The following is a 19,042-nucleotide window of genomic DNA, read 5'->3' as shown; positions in this document are numbered from 1 at the left end:
CCTTGGCTCGACGTCAGAGCCTGTGCAGCAGTGCAGTATAATGGGAGCGCAAGCTACCCAGAGCGCCTCATAGGGGGCTGTATATCGCTGCTGTATCCTCTGCTTGGCGCTCTCTAGCCCCTCTCCAACCCTCTCCAGTACCTCACCTACAGCCCATGCTCGTGCTCCCCCCTCCCCACTGGATCCGTACCCTTCGACATGGATGTCCCGCCGTCCCTCGACCCGGAGGATTGTTGTTTCTTGGCGCAGTGAAAGAGGAGAAGGAGAAGGGGAAGGAGAAGGAATCATGCCGGGACTGCTAATGGATTTAGGGAAAGCGCAAGTGACCATGCCGTGATCTTGCGCATCCAGGGCCGCCGTCACCCTGCCTTGCCCAACGAGCGTAGAAGAATTTCGGGGGAATCGAACCCGCGCACCGGGGGGATTAAACCACTGTGCATTTTTTAAAAACAACATGAAGATTACCTCCCATCATCTGATGATAAGCAGTCTCGTTTTCAGGTCCAACCTCAGGCTGATCCCGCTTCTGCTGCTGTTTCTTGGTTACTCTCGCGGGATGCCACACGTTTTAAGATTTGGTAAGATATATGTTTGTTTGTTTGTTTGTTTGTTTGTTTGTTTGTTTGTTTGTTTGTTTGTTTGTTTGTTTATTTGTATTGTATCTTCTGCAACGATGAAGTGCCCGTAGGATTGTCGACAGCGAGTGAATGAATCACGGGATGCAGAAGCAGTATAGAGACATGTTATACTCTCGCCTTTTAATAGTTTAACAATTTCAACCCTTCTCTAAACAAATTTACATTCAATCAATTACTGTGGCATCTTTTATTTTTGAAGTATTTTTACCGAGTGCATATTATCATTAATCGTGTATTATACGAACCTTAAACACAGTGTTACAGTAACTTTATAATCCCCTGCAGCCATGCAACCTTAATGAAGCAGTTCTCTATATGCAACAGTTTATAGATACGGGCAGATGAAACTCGTAAAGAATTAGCTGCTCACATCTCTTCTCAAGACTTGTATCTCCACGGCCCTTTAAACTGCTGACACCCAGCATGTCCTCTGCAGTAAATGTTTACATGTAAACATTACACCCGGAGTGCTGATCAATCACTCTGTCCTGTCAAGGGCTGATCGATACGCAGGGAAGTGCTTTTCATCCTTAATCCCACTGAACTGCTATTCAATGGGAATCCCCGAGATTTTGCTTATTTACCGTTATTGCCAGATTAAATTTATAGTTCCGGTTCAGCGGCTGAGTCACGTTATAAACCACAGCAACAGTTAAAGGTATTAACCGAAAATCTTCTGTGGAGCTTATAAACCTAACGATTGATTAGACATTTCTCTCAACACCGCCTCGAGGAAAGATTATAGCCACAGCCAATTGTGCTTATTAAATAAGTGCTTCAACATGTTGCCATTGCTCCAATCATAACTTTAAAATAGTGCTATTGCTGCCGTGTATTCATGCACTCATATCACTGGATCAGCGTCCTGCGGTTTCGCCTGTTTCTTAATAAGATCCTGTGTTTCACCGCTTTCTGTTGAATGCAAACAGCATATTGGAGTGACAGAGGACCCCCACACCCCCACCCTGCCAGCGGATGTCATCAAATGTTGACAACACATCCTCACAATCCTTAAATTCCCCCGAGGATCCTGTTTAAGAGTCAGACCGCGTCCGCGTGAGCCGCCGCTATGGCAACGGGATGTGCTTGCTTGTCTTCCTGCTGCATCCTCAGCCGCCCGACGAGCCACTTCCGTCTCACACGTTGTCTGACAGACGCCGGTCGTCTTTTCACCAATGATTGAGATCCCCGTATAGAAGCATTTGACACGAACATTTCCAAGCCGTCACCACTTGAATATAGCCTACCTCGCCATGATAGCCAAGGAATCCGGCATTAGTAGCACGACAGACACAACCATGCAAGATAAAAGGTGATTCATGTCACTGCAATCTCTTTCCTCTAAAGTAACGCTCATGTTTGATTTTGACGGTGTTCTTGTGGCAGTGAAATGGCCGTGGCGTCTCGAATGAGGCTCAAAAGGCGAGTCTCTGTCCTTTGTGCTGAATTAGCTCTTGTTCAGAACCACGGACAGAGACCCTGGCAGTGCAGTCTGCTGCCTGTTGCTCAACCAAAAAACGTTTTTAATAAGCTAGAATGAGTCCTGTAAGAGCTTGGGTTTTGTACAGCATATCTCTTTAAGTCTAGTAGCAGCCACTTCACATATTTGCTGTTGTAATACTGCTCCATTTCGTGTAGTGCAATTCATTCTCTTTAGAAAAATATATATTTTCATCTCTCTGTTTTCATTTAAAGGAGCAGAGTTTCCACAAAAGTAGATGAAGATAGATTTTATGAGTGGGATATTTTTATCAGGAAAGAAAAATGTATGTCAGTGTGTGCAAGTGTAAGAGAAATACAAAAATGCCCTGAGAGAAGACGTAGCACATTGGTTCTTTACCCCGTGCATTTCCTGTCCTGCAGGAGATGATTGCTCAGCAGATAATCCCAGCTGCTCCCGGCTAAATGAGGAGGTCAGCTCCCCCGGGGCGGTCTGTTCCTCCTGCCCCATCTCCCATTCTGCCCTGACAGGCGGCTCACATTGTACAACCGCTGTTCTCCTGTCAGGCTGAGACCTTTACATACACACAAACATGCACACACTCATTGTAACACCAAAGCATAGTCATCCCTTTGTATTCACGGCATCGGCCCCTCCATGTAGAGCGACAAGTGTCAGAGAGTGTTGTGGCCACCAGCTGCAGGCAGCCATGCTGAACTAACACACGCACAAATGACATATCACGTTCAATGTTCCTCATTTATAAATATGATATGCAATGCATGTACTTTGATACAGAAATTGTCCCGGTGCAGCCATTACAAAGTGAAATAAGACGAGATAAGATTCTCTTTTTAGAATACGTTTTTACTTTCCTTTCGGGAACACTGAAAGAGACTTTGTTCAAATCCCAGAATAAAAGTATTTTTGTATTATTGCCACTTTGGTTTTCTCTCGTAGTCCACCTCAACAATGTAGGCCAAATACAAAGCTGTTAAATTTCCACTTCAAACATGGAAATTAACAGCTTTGTTGAGTGGAATGAAAAACCGAATTTGCAAACTGAACTATGGTTGACCAATTTAATTTGTTCCCCCTCAGTTCTCCTAGATGACTTGTTAGAATTCAGTGAAGTGGAAATTCAGGGTTGCATTCAAGTCATTAGCATTATTTGTCAGCTAACTGTTAGGCTAAGATGAAAGCTGCTCATTTTACATCATTCCATACAAAAAGCGCAACATGTTCAGGATCTTATTTGGTAGTGCTCGTAACAAATACTCACAAGCAATGAGTCATCACATCTGCCTTTCTATCAAAGCTATTTTGGTTTGAAAAAAAGGCCTCAGGAAGAATTTAGGCAGAAGCAGAATCAACAATGAAATAGGGAGACAGTGTTTTAATTCTGATGACCGTAGTGCGACTGAGTGATGGCATTATCACCGCCATCTTCAATCCGCATTGGCAGACGCAGTATATCCCCGGGCTGTCAACATGCTGCTGGAAGCATTGTGGACTCAGAGAGGTTCATTTGGTTTGTTTGTGTCCTGGTTATATTTGTATTTCCCTCAACACTCTGGGAATATTTATGACCAAAGCACAACATTGTTTTTCATTTTGAAAGGAAGCTTTCTTCCCCCAGTCCTCTGGCAAAAGACACTTCTCCTCTGGTGAAAGCTATGTTTATGTAAATACTTCCACAATGTTGTGCACCGATAAAGGCGCTTTATTACACACACTCATTTCCTTCCCTCATCAGTGCTGTGGTGGCGACATTACAGTGTCGTCAGGAACGAGCAAGGCAAAGCGAACAAATTCAAGGGGAGTTTGTCGTTAATTGACTTTATTTGCTTTTGCTTTCCCGCCAGCGTGAATTATCATCATGGAGTTTAGTTTGGGATTGCAGGAATTAAGGATAACACCCTGTGCCCTGGCCCACTGCCAGCCCGTTCACAGCAAACACATTTAAATAGGCACAAAGCTGCTTAAAATATTCATGTGTCACTTGGCCGCTCTGTAGCTTATAGAAATATGAAACCATCTCCTCTCTACTGGCAAATGATTTCCACGGTTTAAAAATACCAACCGTGGGTTTCAAGAACAAAAAGGAGATCTGTCTTACATTAGCATGCAGAACCACACATCGGCTCGAAACAGGGAACTATCTAGATGGATTTTTTAAAACATGTTTACATTCCTGAGACTTTGAAGGTCTTGCTGTCATGCCTCGGTTACAAAAGGCTCAATGGTGATTAATTCAGGGGACAAATTTCTTGGTATTTTGTAATGGGAAATATCTGTGAGGTATGAAATTAGTTTTCTGGTTAGCATTTAGTAAATCTCAGATTTACCAGCTGTATTGGAAAAGATTATTTGCATGAAGGAGGCTTTAGATGATTGACCTTGTTTGCAGGGCAACCCGTTCTAGCTGCCTCTTAATGTTTCTTATAAAAATAAATCTAATACATCTGATTCCTATTCTGCTACTGCCTTGTGAAAGGTTTGATCTCTGCATTTGGTTTTATTATTCACTGCCTTTCACTCCTTGTCCTTGTCAATCAGGCTCTTCCCTGCGTATCAGGAGAGTTAGGGGTTGTATGTGCAATTGTTCTGAGAACGTGTCCCTTGAGAAGAGCCCTGCAGCATTGCTGCCTGGTCGTCTGGCTCAGAGCTGACTGAAGGTCAGGGCTGGAACGCTCACAGTGAATAACATTTTTTTGCATACACATGTGGAGATGTCCTTCTCACAATCCCACCAGGGGAGATGGAAGAAAATTTGAAGTCAATGAGAAGTGCAAGAAAAACAAGAGTGTTTGTTAGAGAGGGGGGAAACAGAGAGATATAGAGGAGGAGGAGGAGGGGGGGTGTAAAGTGTGAGCGAGAAGAAAAATAGTGAGTGTTGGAGCCAGCAGATATCAAGTAAAGATAGATTAGTTTGCCTCTGAGCAGTCCACTCTCAGCCCACTCTCAGTTCTGGTCTTTTATTACTGTTTTCTGATGGCTTTTGTGAAGAGAGACAGAATGGACACTGGAGTGTGTTGTGGAAATGTAGTGGGAGGCCAGGAGTCATGAGCTGCAGCTCTGAGTACATGCCAGCAGTATACTAATAGAAGGACAGGACTACAAATCTGCAGGAAATAGCTTTTGCAACAAAGATGGTTATACAAATATCCTCATAGGTAACAACGTAGTACCTTGGCGAACTAAACCCACAACAATTGTATTAGGATCTAGTGCATTTATCTATATTGTCTCATTACATAGTTGGCTGTCTCCACTCACAGTAGACTGACAAATGTTGGGAATCAATACAAATCAATGTGGTTGTATTGTATTGCTAAGGGGAACAATGAGAAAGAGAAGAAACTGGCAGCAGTGCACATACCCAGAGCCAAGTCCCCCCCCCCCCCCCCCCCCCCCGTCGTGTGTATCTATCACAGGTTACCATCTGTGAGAATGCAAACACGTAAACAAAAACAAAAAAACACCAAATGTGTACCATAAGAACGATATGTGGGAATACATGTACAATACATGTTACTGTGCATTTTTTAACGCCATACACAGTCACTAGCTTTTCTAATGCCAACATTATCATATTTTTATTATAGATCTGACACAATCCAAAGCCCATTTTCTCTCTGTGTGATATACATTCTGAGTTGTGGTGCTTTAAACGGTGTGATATATCTGCTGCAATATCGCGCAACTGTTTGCATCATGTGTAGGAGTTACTTGTATCTTCATCGGAGCTTGCCTCTTGTAATTAACTATGAAGTGTTTCCGTCATAAAAAAAAGCAACATGGCTTGTCAGTGGTTTGCTATGGAAGCTGGGGAGAGTTCCGATTGGGAGTAAATGGTTACTGTGGTTTTGCTGTAATTATGTATACATGTAGGAAGTCATTAGTTGGATGTACTCTTAGTTGTTAATATCACTTCATGCATGCAGCGTTATATACATGTTATAGTGTTTCTTAATGTGTTCCGGTGAAGAAAAGCAATCTCCTGTGAATTCCGAGCGCGCAGTGGGAGGCACATTCACCGTAAATGAAAGCACTGATGTCCAAACTACATGGGATTCAGAAGTCAATCGATTACAGAAAGCCCTCCTGTGTTGCTGTGATCAGGTTAGGATGTGGTGATTCACCTTCATCTCCAGCCAGCTGAATAAAGGAGGAAGAGGAGGAGGGTTAGCGACTGACTGAAAGAGAGAAGGCAGAATGCCGGCTGCCATTGACAGCACAGCCGGTCGGATGTACGAACGTTTCTCTGTGTGAACCAAGGACACGGGGGGAAATTGTCTCTGTGGGAGGACGTATTGAGGCAGGCTTACCTAACATCATGTGCTTTGAATCAGCATGACACTCTATTGTCCGTGATCCACCAGGGCTATGCAAAACCTCTCCTCCTCCCCCCCCCCCCCCCCCCCCCCCCTACAACGTTGAATTTCCTCTTTCTGTCCTTCCTCTCCTTTCACTTAGCGTTTCTGATTGTTTGTTTGGCTTCCTCTGAATCTTTCCTGCAATCTTTTTGTTCTAAAGGCATTTTAGCAAACAAAGGTGAGAAGAGAGAACATATATAAACAGGAAAGAAAGCCTTTGTGTTTTCGTATGCTAGTGCAAACAGAGAAGAGGACAAATGTGGTGTCTATACAGTAGAGTGGTTAAAAAGCTTTAATGATGAACTGCATTTCTTGGCTGCAGTAGGCTCCGTCTCATGTTAGCCGCCCACACTCGAAACATCGCACTTCCTTATTTGTTTGATATGACCGTCCAATCCCTCTCCCATACGCAAAGCATTGTGGCGGACTGGAACAGACTTTGATTGATTTTCCCATCTTGTGCAATCTGTTTTAAGATGTTGACATAATGAAGCCAATCGCCTCCATTTCTCTCGCACACCTACCGCTGAGATACACCCAGTGCCCGTCCATCACTGTTGGAACATGACAAAAGGAACTGAATTAATTTCTTACGCAGCAGGGTGTGAACGAAAGTGAGAAATTGTGAAATAAACAGCAGACTGCAGATCAGAAGAAACATTAGAACATAGCTCTTGATTTCCCGCCAATTTCACCTCTATTGTCTTTTTACATTCATCCTCAATAGAGCTGTTCTTGTTTATTGGGGACAAAATTAGCAAGATTGTTTGCGGAACTTCGCAAAGCCTCTGGCAATTTTCCGTCTCAAAAAGTCAGTGCTCATTGTGCTTTCTCTCTGCTACCGTGCAAATGTTTGTGTATGTTTCTAAAATAAGCAAGAACAATCGACACACCTTTGCAGCTGACCGTATGTTATTGACTTGTACCTGTAGCTCTGATTATCAGCTCGCTTGTGTACTGCAGTGGCTGATGGGAGGCTGATGAACCCAAACCAGGAGTTGACATTTTGCTGCCCTGTGTCTGGAGGAGGAGGGGGGGGGGGGGCTGCAGGTGTCCGTTCAGGTCTAATAGGCCATCCATCCAGTCATTTAATTGAGTGTCTTTTATCTGCCTCCAGTGACCTCTTTTATTCTCCATTTCTTTCTCCCTGTGTTTCCTTCGCTCACCTGCCCCACCATTCCTCCCTTTCCTTCTTCCTTTCTCTGTCTCTAAACTATCTCTCTTTTGGTTATCTATCTACACATTCAGTCATCTGCATATGCCACACAGCTGACTTTGACATTAGACATCCCAGCCAACCATTTTTATTTTTAAACATATTCTACGTGCTACAGGAAGGTGCACTTTCAGCATGAGTTCAATATGCAGAATCCAAACGAAATGTCCACTTCCTCATTCCATTCTCTGCGTTTCTTTCCCCTTTGTCCTCTGCTGTCCTCCTCTCCATGTCTCCTTTGTCTCTCCCCGGCTCTCCTAATCCTTCTCCTCTACTTTGTTCTGTCTCACTACTGTAGCATCAAGTCTAGCTTCCCCTCTTCCCCAGGTCTCAGTGTCCTTGCACACAAAGGCACACATTCTCATATGGCCTACACTTTCCAACCCTTTTGAATTTCAAAGCAAAAAGCCTTTCAGTCTCAGGTTTATTGAACTTTCCCCCGCCCTGGAACAGTGCTGCAATGCAATGCTAAAGTGTTCCACGGATTAAAACCATCCCTTATACTGTCTCCTATTAACCTGCATATTCTTTTTGTATACGTACATGGATTTTATGAGACAATATAGATGCCATATGAATTCACCGGGGAGAAGTAACTCTATTTAATGCACTGCAAACCACTAGCAACGAGTGTGTGTGAGTTTGTGAAAAAATTATTGCCCTGTCTACTGTGTATATGTTTATTTTACTTTATATATTTATAGCATATACTAAAGTTAGGGTTTACCAGCTTCTCATAGCCTATCCGGAAATAATAACCACCTTCAGTGCAAGTATCTCTACATTTATGAAGATTAGAAATGATTATAATCAGATTACTGAAATCCTGTAAAACACCTTTCCCCTCGACATGGCTCTGCTGTGAGCATTAAAGAGCCGGCTCCTGAATTAATTCTCGACCTTTGGTTCCAATGGAGATAACATCTGACCTTCTACAAGAAAGACAGTCTAATTTTACAGCCATTTTGTTCAAAATTACGTGGGAAAGAGTGTAATACAGGGCCATTTTGATGAGCAGGGGAACAGTGAGAATGAGAATGAGAGCGACGAAAGGGAGCAAAGAAGAAGATAGTCTCGTCTAATTTGCTGCAACCTAATTTGCAAAATTAGAAATGAAACTTCTCTTATCCTTATTCCAAGGTCGGCTGTGTATAATACATGCAAAATGATGCAGAGGAATTGTAAGGTTATCCTCCCACCACTCGTTTTGTGGTATTTTGATGCGAGGAATGGTGTCTTTTTGGCAAGTATCCCGAGAGACAGTTGGAAATCCCTTTACTTTCGGAGAGTTAGTCTTAAGACCCGTAGATTACTGTTAGTCAAGTTCTCATCAATATTTATTTTGGTGAGCGATACAGCTTGAGGGTCGAGAGTACCCAGGGACGCTTGAGACACTAATAATGTGTTTTTAACACAATGGGGAAAGTGATGCATAGTCACAATGTTCTTGAGGATCGACTCCTGCCTGTTTTCGCCTGTAGTGGATAATTAGCATCTCTCACACGTGCTTAGGCTTGATTAAAACTCAGTTTACAGTGAGCAGTGCTGTGAGGGCGCCATCTGTCACTTGCCGAGGCCACCATGAGACGTACTTTAGTCAGTGGGAGAGAGGAAGGCGGTGTGTGACTCTTTGATAAAGGAGAGAAAAAGATGCGAAATGGAAAGAGAAAACGACAGAGACGGGTGAGGTATGAAGCATGAGGAAGCGTTGTGTACAGAAGCCGGTCCCACTCTCTCCCCACGGCCTGTTTATGAGAGACAAATCACATCTTTTTTTTTTTGTGTTGGCTAGGAAAAGCTCCTGACTGCAGTTTTGGGATTTGTGTTATTTACTTGAACTTTTATGACCTTGTGACGGCAGTTTTGGGAATACTCGTGTTTGTACTTGGAAGTCAGATGTGAGGTGTGAAAGCTCCAAGGCTCATAAAACCCACGGTGTGTGAAAGTCATATTTTCTCCCTTTTTATTAAACACTTTCCACCCAAAAACAATGTTTTCATGCCACATCTTCAATATATCAGCATGGCTTGGTGCATATGTGTTGTGTTGATGACCAACATTAATTGATTGCATTAACATATTGCATGGTATTGTGGTTAGCACGATAACATTGGCAGTTATACATTAAAAGGCTTGTTTACCTGTTATTTGTATTCATCTTGTTTCCATTGCCGTGTTTTATTTCATACCCTGTTAAACATGGTTAGGTGAGGAAGATGCGTTCAAAATGAAAAAAAAATATTAAAAGAAGATTAGCCTCGGTATCTGTCAGATAGATTGGGAAAACATTTCCAAAGTGACCCGCCGAGAGACATAAAATAGAGACAATTGGAAACTCTTTGCTTGCAAGAGTTACAATATTTATTGAAGTTTGACTGCTCTTCCTCAGGCATTGCTGAACGAGGCTTCAGTCTGTCTTCCGCTCCGTGTACGAGTGTTGATTTATGTGCATCACAAGCTTTGATAGATATTCTTACTCTTTACAAGCGAGGAGCTTACAGTATTCTTTATGTTGTGACGGGTGTATCAACGCATGGAAAACGTTTGACAGTAACAATAAGAAAGACATTTTGGAACAACATTTATTATATTTTCATTTCCGCACAGACAAAAACGCATCAATCTTCCGCCAAGGAAATGATGTGATATATTAATTGCATTTTTGAAAAGATAATTAATTGAACTAGTATATTTATTGCATGCTCATATCTTGACTTGCAATGAAGCTCATGTTAGTATTTTCAGGTAGTAGTGAATGAGTTTGTAATGAATTCAACACATGCACCTGTTTCTCAAAAAACAGGAAAAGAACATTGCTCCAAATTGAGCAAAGTAGATACTTTAGTAAACCATAGTTGTGACGGTATTATGTTTTGTAAGTAATTGCGGGAACAGCCTGCTATTTCTGTATAATGTGTGTTTGATGATACTACAGAACTGCCATTGCATTTGACTCTAGCTGCACTCCTGTGTTCCTTTAAGGAGCACATATAGTCTCAAGAGCTTGGTGTGTGTATGCATGTACATCTGTGTGTGTGTAGGCGAGCGAGTGCGATTAGCTATATCTTATTTTCACAGAGCTAAGTATTTCTTTTCAGTGGCATTCACAATTTGAGAGCAGTGGAGAGGTTGGAAACTGTGAGACAGAAGTCATTTGGGACCTCAGCAATTCAAGGCCTGTGAAAGTGTACTCACAGTTTGGCACAATTAGTACCAAAAGGGGTCCCTGCTTGACAAATTAGCACACAAAATGTCACCCGGTAGTTTAGCACATTCACAATGAGTCCTTGCAAATTAGCACATATTTTGAGGAGGGAGCTGGCACATTATAATGAATAGAGAGAGAGCCTCGCAAATTAGCACATCTGTTGCCAGCGCTCAGAATTAATACATGTTATATGATCACTGGTTTCCTACTTGGAAGTGGGTCAGGGACGGGGCTGGTGGCACACATTCCTAATTGAAGACTGTGTGTGCTCGTTATAAGAGATTGATTAAATTGACCTTTTTGGAAAAGATAGAGCTAATTGTTATTGGTGTAACTAAACTTAAGTATGTGTGAATGCCGCACCCGCATTTTCACAAAGACTCAGTTGTTTCTTACCTGACAGATTTATTTAGGCTCAATCTCAGGGGTGCGTGATGGTACGCACAGTTTGTGCGAGTGTGTGAGTCAGCCTGGGGCTTAGCGTCGAGCGGTGGCAGGTGACAGTCCAGTCCAGTGTCAAGAGGCTTTAGGGTGACAGGAGTGTTTCTATCCCTGGGGAAAAAACACACAACGAGCAGAACAAGTGAGATAACAACGACTAAACTGTTGTTCATGTAAGCTGCTTTCTGTTGGTATCATGTTCAATTTCCATAACTCTAATGGAATTATTTATTAAGTTACTAATCAGTCACTTTTTATTGACTGCTTTTGTGCGTTTTTACAAGAAGTTTTTATAGCTTGGTCTTTCATGCAATACCTCAATTACAAGTATTTTATTCTATGCTATAGTATTTTTACACTATTGTTTTTATTCTCATTTCTCTAATAAGATTCAAGATGGAGTTTGTCTCTCCTTTTTTAACTTTTCCTCAAGTATATTCTTAGAAAAAAACAAATCTGATTTTACCAAGTTCACTGCTTCCCTTATCTTGCTTTGTGAGATTGTATCTGCTCTTATCACTACTAAAGCAATGGTGAGCAGACTGTATTAGATGGTCAGATTTCCTGGGGATTTTCTGCGTGAGAGAAAATTGGCCCTTGTGCAACACTGGAAGGTCAGTCTACCACTGGGGGATCTTCAGATTAATGACCAGGTGCAGTGACTCTCTGTAGGCCTTCATGCATCATGTCCCATTCACCGCCAAACATGTCAGGGAGCGTTCCCTTTGGGGAATCTCTGGGATATTTACGGAGTGTTTTCATCACTTTTGCCTCCTACCTATTGGCTCTGAGCACCTCTGCTCACCAGCTGAATGACGGAGGGAGACAGAAGCAGGCCAGGGGTCCTGGGTGTGGTGGGTGGAGGTATTAAAGACTATCTTCCCTTCTTACCTGGGCCGATTGCACCGTGACATGGTTTGCTCGCTGGTTGCCATGGCACCCACCCTACAGCCCACCACTATCCCGGCAGCTGCTGGTCATTAGTCACAGAGACAGCCCTTCCTCAACCAATCAGCTGCTCAGTCTCCAAAACGGCCGATGCCTCTCAGCCATAGCATAGATGCATGAGTCTCCATGGCAACTTATCTGACTACCATCTCCCGGCATACAAGAGCATCCTTGAGTAGAGGGGGCTGATTGTGTTTTCATACATGGCTTAGTAAGTAAGCCCTTTCTTTGAGTAGTAGTATACACTCACCCTGCTAGTAATCACAGCGCAGTGAAGAGACGGAAATATCCTGTCAGTTTCCATCTTTCAGAGCAGCATGTATAATATATATTTACCAGAAGTAATACAAATCACAGATCACCGCTGCAACGATTCTTAAGGTTTTTTCTTCATTACTCTTGTTTGTAATGTATGAATGATTTCTATTAACAGAAACTCATTTTAAATGGAGTGAATTTCTATCAGAAATAAAGCAAAATGACTAAGTTACTTTACAGTGATCAATGCAAAATGTGCTTGGTTAACTGAGAACAAATATTAAAAGGGAGTCAAATCCCCCCCCCTCCCACACACACACACACACACGCACACACACACACACACACACACACACACACACACACACACACACACACACACACACACACACACACACACACACACACACACACACACACACCCGTCTTTTCATTTCCACTTTCTGTTCAAGCTTTCTCTCTCACACACACACACACACACACACACACACACACACACACACACACACACACACACACACACACACACACGGAGAGACAGAGGCACTCAGATCAGCGGCAGGCCTGTTTTCTCGTCAGGGTGATTATCCAGCTCATAACTCACTCAGAGCTTTCATTTGCACTATAATTCACACCATTCCCAACGATGGCACCACTATAATTCACACACACACACACACTGATTATCTCAGCTGTAACTCACACACCTGCAATCAGACGGACCACAACACAGAGTATTGAGAAGAGGATGGATGGACAGAAGATAACAGCAATAAATATACGCAACAACCAAAACAAGTGTGTGCGCGTACTTTCCAAAATCTAGTTTCGGAAAGAAATCTCAATTGGGTTTTTATTATTCAGCGAAAACGATACTGGAGATGCATTCTCATCCTATCAGAGCCTAGTGTTCTGTAATGTAATGCATGGAATCCCCTTGGAAATAAATTGTGAATCTTTTTGGACTTAATGTAATATCCCTGTTCAGTGTTCTCAAAGGTATGTGATTAGTTTAAAATCATTTTTGGGTATTTCTCTTTCCTGTTAGTGTCCCTAACCCTAAATGGTCTACAAAGAATAAAATCCTAAAGCACCCTCTCGAAGGAGTTTCCCCCCCCCGACGACAATGCCTCCATTGGACTCCTATGTTCACTTCCATAACATAATGACATCTATGTAACACTCACGCTTCTATTGGCTAGTGCTCCCACACATTGTACGTGGTAGATATTGGGGCAGGACATCTCTGAGTGGTTGACCAATCACAACAAAGCCAGCCAGCTAACCAATCAGAGCAGACTGGGCATTAAAGCATGGAGACAGGTCACAGAAGAGGAGCAAAATACAAATATAAACCTGAGCATCAGCATACTAGGGCCCCTTTAAACCAGCCCCTCCACTCCATACAGTGTGCCAAAGAAATTATGAGCATAACTTAATACCCTTATGCCCATTTTACAAACCTGATGATCAGGCTGATGGCAGTCTGCTCCCTCGAGGCAAAAGGGTAATCATTATCTTTCGGGTCGGACTGACATGATTCCAATCATCTTTAATGGTGATTCTCGGTTATTCATTCTTTTGCAGATTAATGTGAAGTTTCAGACGGATGAAATGCCATGAATAGAAGCATGTTCACATCACATATAGCAGGAGGACTCACACATGAAAACCTAATTATTTTCACTCAAAGGCGCACAAAACATCTACTAACGTGCGTTTACAGATTTACTCTCGACTCCCGCTGCGACATACGTCTCTCTCCGCCTAATTTCACCTTTCATTTTTGTACTGGGGTATAAGAGCTCCCACATGAAGTAAAGAAGCACAAAGTCTGGGTGTGCTCTGGTGACAGTGATGAAGCTCAACTTAATGACATCTTTTTTTCCTACTGCACTCCTCCTCTATCACTCCCTGTCATTGCCAACCGCTATTAATAGCTGCTGTCTGCTTCTGTTACAGCTCTCACTCTTTCTCCACTCGTTCTGTCTTCTTTGCTTTCAGACTTACTTTTCCCTCACTTTCTGTAATCGATAAACAGGCTTTCAACTTTTTTCCGTTTGGATTTCGTCAAACCGACTCCCTGTCCTCCGAGAGGATGGGAGATGGACCGCTGAACTCTGCTCGGAGCTGCTCTCACAACCCCCTTTCATCTTTCCTCCCCTCATCCATTCTCTTTTAAGTTTGATTTCTGCAAAGCTTTCTCAGGATTTAGTCCATCCTCAAAGGTGTACCAGCCTTCGTAATGTGGGTTTGCCCTTTTTTTGTATTATGTTTATTTGGAAAGTTGAAAGTAGTTGCTAGAGTCTACAGCTGTCTCCGCTGTTTGGCATATAAATATTCTCTTTGAAAATGTTATAGTACACACTCTGGCATACTGCACCACCCACAACATAGCTTCACCTCTTTCTAATGATGAATGTGTAGAAATGATCTTATCATTCTCAATGACCCCATTTATAGTTGAAATGAAGTATGATGCAGCTTGTAGAAGAATCCAATAAAAAACATTTGTTTTATTAAAGGCAAGGCAAGTTTATTTATAGAGCACTTTTCAACACAAGGCAATTCAAAGTGCTTTACAACAATGAAAGACATTAAGAGCATAACACACATTAGAAACATTAAAAAGCAAAGATAATGAAACATCAATAACAGAGGTATGAATAAAAGTCACAGTGCAGTGTAAGAAGTGAATAGTTCAATTAAATAAAAGTCAAACTATGTATATTTAATTGTAACTGTAATATGCATTTTTGGCGACCGGCCAATAAATGCAGGTAAATTATGTCTCGACATAATAATAAATGATATAATTGCCTTGGTGGAAGTAGATGGACAATTCAAAGAAACTTTAATTGTCTTAAAATTGAAACAATTGAATGGAGCTATTATTGTTGACAACAACTTACTCTGCATTAGTAATTATATTATCTGTGCAGTGCTGTGAAATAGTTTTTTAATTCATTTTGTTTAGAGACTTTGATAATTAGTAAGCGTTGCGACTCACATATATCCAAAAGGTAACAAGATATCTCAGGGCGGTCACGGCATGATCCTCCCTTCAGGAGGCCCTCCGATTAACAATCAACCAAAGTAACAGACAAGTATGATGCAGAGATAATCATTGGAACTTCTGAGACGACTTGTTTTTAATGAGGGTAATTAAAAGCTTCCTGATGTTTTATCTTTATTCCTGCGTTGATTTGCCTTCTCCTTTCTCCGTGTCAACGTTTCTGATCCTGTCTCTCTTTCTATACCTCAATAAATATCTTACAGATTTCTCCCATGGCTCTCTTTCTCCTTTCCGATACCTTTTTGTCTTGTTGCCCCTTATTTCTCTGCTCAATCTGCTATCGCTTGTCTTTGTTCTCTCATTTGAGAGTTGCTGAAATCAATGGGACAAAGTGGAAGAGTGAACCTTTCTGTCAAGGCTGAGCGAGGGAGTTGAAGCAGGGCACTCACCCCTGAACTCACCCCCCGATGTAACTAATTGCCTATAATTACACCGACAATTGCTACAGAATGCAAATCATCTGCGATCGAAACGCCTAATCGGCACTGTAAATCAGTTTCATATGATCGTCTGAGCCGTGGAAAGCGTTCAACAATAACTCCTTTGAAGAAGAAAAAGTGCCACACAGCTTGAGCTGTTATTGACTGCATCATATCGATCATTTACTTAAATGTCATTTGTACTGAGGAATTTATTGTGATTTTAAGAGAAAGAATTCAAAAGTCATTTTCTGAACTGTTTATTTTTTTCTTAACCACATTTTTCTCTATTTTTCTTTCTTAGGAGGAATATTTGAATCCACTGAGAGCGGCCCTTCCGGAGCAGAGGAATTAGCCTTTAAATTTGCCTTGAACACAATCAACAGGAACCGCACCTTGCTTCCCAACACCACGCTGACCTATGACATCCAGAGAATAAACATCTTCGACAGCTTTGAGGCCTCCAGGAAAGGTAAGTCCGGAGATACGAGGACATTTTAAAAAAAAAGCCTCATTATGAGTGCTATTTTTCTATGTCATGGATTTATTTGTCAAGATCGATTGTTTTGGATGTATAAAGAAATGTCAGGAATTAAGAAATACAAGTCTTTTCATAGGGCTCCAATGCATTTAAGAAATGTATGGAATGTAAGCAATAGAAATTACAACATTTCTTTAAAAAAAATTGCCAAATCTGGTTTACATCATTCTGTAAATGAATAATTAAATGTTTGCTATTGACAGTGTGCTGTAATAGCTGACAGATTATGTGGGGTGAACATTAACTACCAAAGACTGGAGACAAACACAAAAATCAGTCTCTATTTACTGTCCACAATTTTATTGAGGTCTGAAAGGGATTGACTGTACTGGAATCACTGTACTCTGACACCATCTGGGCATTGAATTTCCAAGCCGGATTGACAATAAATTAATAAAATAGAATTTCACATGTACAAAGATCTTTATTTCTATTGCCTTGTAATATTAATGTTATCCGTGTCTTCTTCCATTCTGCCTTTGCTGACACAGTAGTGTTTTTGGCACATTACAAACAGTTTAAAACCACATAACTGTGTATCGCATCATCCATATGCTGTCCTTGCAAACCAAACGGCTCCGCCTCCCTTGGGTAGTGACCATTATGAAGCATCTGTTCTGATTGTTTGAGGTGACATGTGGACACACACTGAAAACAAAAACATTTAGAAAACAGTAAAAATGAAAAGTCCAACATTGAAACACTAAGCTAACTTGCTGCTTTTTCTGCTTGTTCTCTTTCCAGCATGTGATCAGCTTTCCCTCGGTGTGGCGGCCATTTTTGGCCCCTCACACAGTTCCTCTGCCAACGCAGTCCAGTCCATCTGCAATGCTTTGGGAGTGCCCCACGTCCAGACCAAGTGGAAGCATCAAATCTCAGACAACCGGGACTCGTACTATGTCAGCCTGTACCCCGACTTCTCGTCCCTCAGCAGAGCCATCCTCGACCTGGTGCACTTCTTCAAGTGGAAAACCGTTACCGTGGTGTACGACGACAGCACAGGTACAGGTACAGTCGGTGTCTGTCTTCCTCCTTCTGTAGTGCTTCTGTTTTGCATGCCAAGTGTGTCCGTTTTGTTTTTTTTAAACCTGGCTCCTTTGGCCCTTAAAATGTCCAGAAAAAAACAAGAGGTACAAGGTGAGCTACAAAAAAGCTGCACTGCTGCTCAGAGTTCACTGAGTGCTTTGTAACCTGTCAAGTTAATTCAGAAATCAATAGCTTACTGTTCTGCCTTAGTCCTGCAGGTGCTGCCCACGTCAGTCTTCCAGGAGAGTGAGCAGCAACATTGAAAAAAAGAGACCACATTTCCCAGAATGACCCAGTGTCCCTTCAGATTAATGCAAACCCGAATTGCAGTATGGCAGCGCTGGCAACAGACGTTAATAACATGCACAGACACTTGATCTCTGAGGGTGACGATTAAATGTGTCTGTGAGTCATTTCGTCTATCCTCTGACTTTGTGGAGTGGCTCATAATATGCATTTTAAAAGACGTGTCACATTTTTGCCGGAGCGCGGTGATATTTTCATGAGGCGAAGTGTAATCGCTCCAGAGAACATAACAATATTCTAATGCTCATTCGCAATTTACGAGCTACTTGGCATGATGTGGTTGACGCTTTAATGTAGGTAAATTAGACAGGGTTGAAAGGGGGCTTACATTTTTAGACAGGTTGCATAATGAATTCACTTCCTACTCAGAGCAAATGGTTATTGTATAGTTGACATCTTAAATGTTGCCACTGAATAGAAATCTAAATGCCCTTCTCTCTTCCTTTTACTGTCACTTGTTGCCTTCTCCATCATTCCTATTGCAGAGATTTCAGGAAACAACCATTCCTTCAGCATGCTAGTGCCCGTACGCTAACCTCGGACTGTATCCCAATGACTCGTCTCACTTGCCACATTATTCTGACTCATCACCTTGACCTACTTCTTGCCTTGGAGCTCCGAACGTTAACACCCTGATTCTCCAACAAAACTGCCCCAGTGAGATGTCAGGGGTGACCTCTCGCCTCTTTCTCTGTCAGAGAGGAGCGGCGTGGGCCTCCTCTGTGGAGCATTTTCACCCGACGCCCTGAAAAGTGTGACAGCTGAATAGCCGCGTAGCTTCCCCCCCCCCTCCCCTCCTCTCCCCTCCCCTCCCCTCCGCTTCCACCTGGTCCCAGACTGTAATCACACAGCTTCATGCTCCAGGGCCCCGCTCTGCTGATTGGAGCCTATCTGACGGCTGGCAGGGAAAACTATCGGAGGAGATAAAATATTCACACACAGCCGTTAGAAGATCCAGAGGGAAAGTCTTAAGGCATTAGCCAGAGCCCACAAACATCTACCCTGACAGTGTTTCCCAAACGTTGAGCTCCCTTGACATATTTTTTTTTTCTTGCTTAACACCTCCCAAAGTGTCGGTACGAACAAAAACAGGGAAACGCGGACATGCCCTAGAGAAGGGATCTATTGGGATTACCTGCAAAGCT

The 19,042-nt window shown here is 42.4% G+C and overlaps 1 protein-coding gene across 2 annotated transcripts in view; it reads left to right on the top strand.

Moving 5' to 3' along the window:
* LOC307014248 (glutamate receptor ionotropic, kainate 2) overlaps nt 1–19,042 on the top strand; it is a 55,374-nt gene continuing 36,332 nt past the window's right edge. The window contains exons 1-3 of one of the 2 annotated variants that reach the window (XM_079642109.1): nt 1–578; nt 16,329–16,496; nt 17,310–17,573. In XM_079642109.1, coding sequence (XP_079498235.1) covers nt 455–578; nt 16,329–16,496; nt 17,310–17,573 — 556 coding nt within the window. In that variant the 5' untranslated portion in view covers nt 1–454. The remainder of the gene's footprint in view (nt 579–16,328; nt 16,497–17,309; nt 17,574–19,042) is intronic. The other variant, XM_079642110.1, reaches the window with a different exon arrangement.

The sequence above is a fragment of the Notothenia rossii genome (assembly GCF_949606895.1).
Source record: "Notothenia rossii genome assembly, chromosome: 8".
NCBI lineage: Eukaryota > Metazoa > Chordata > Actinopteri > Perciformes > Nototheniidae > Notothenia > Notothenia rossii.
The sequence above is the reverse complement of the archived record's forward strand: the minus strand, read 5'-3'. Positions and strand labels throughout refer to the sequence as shown.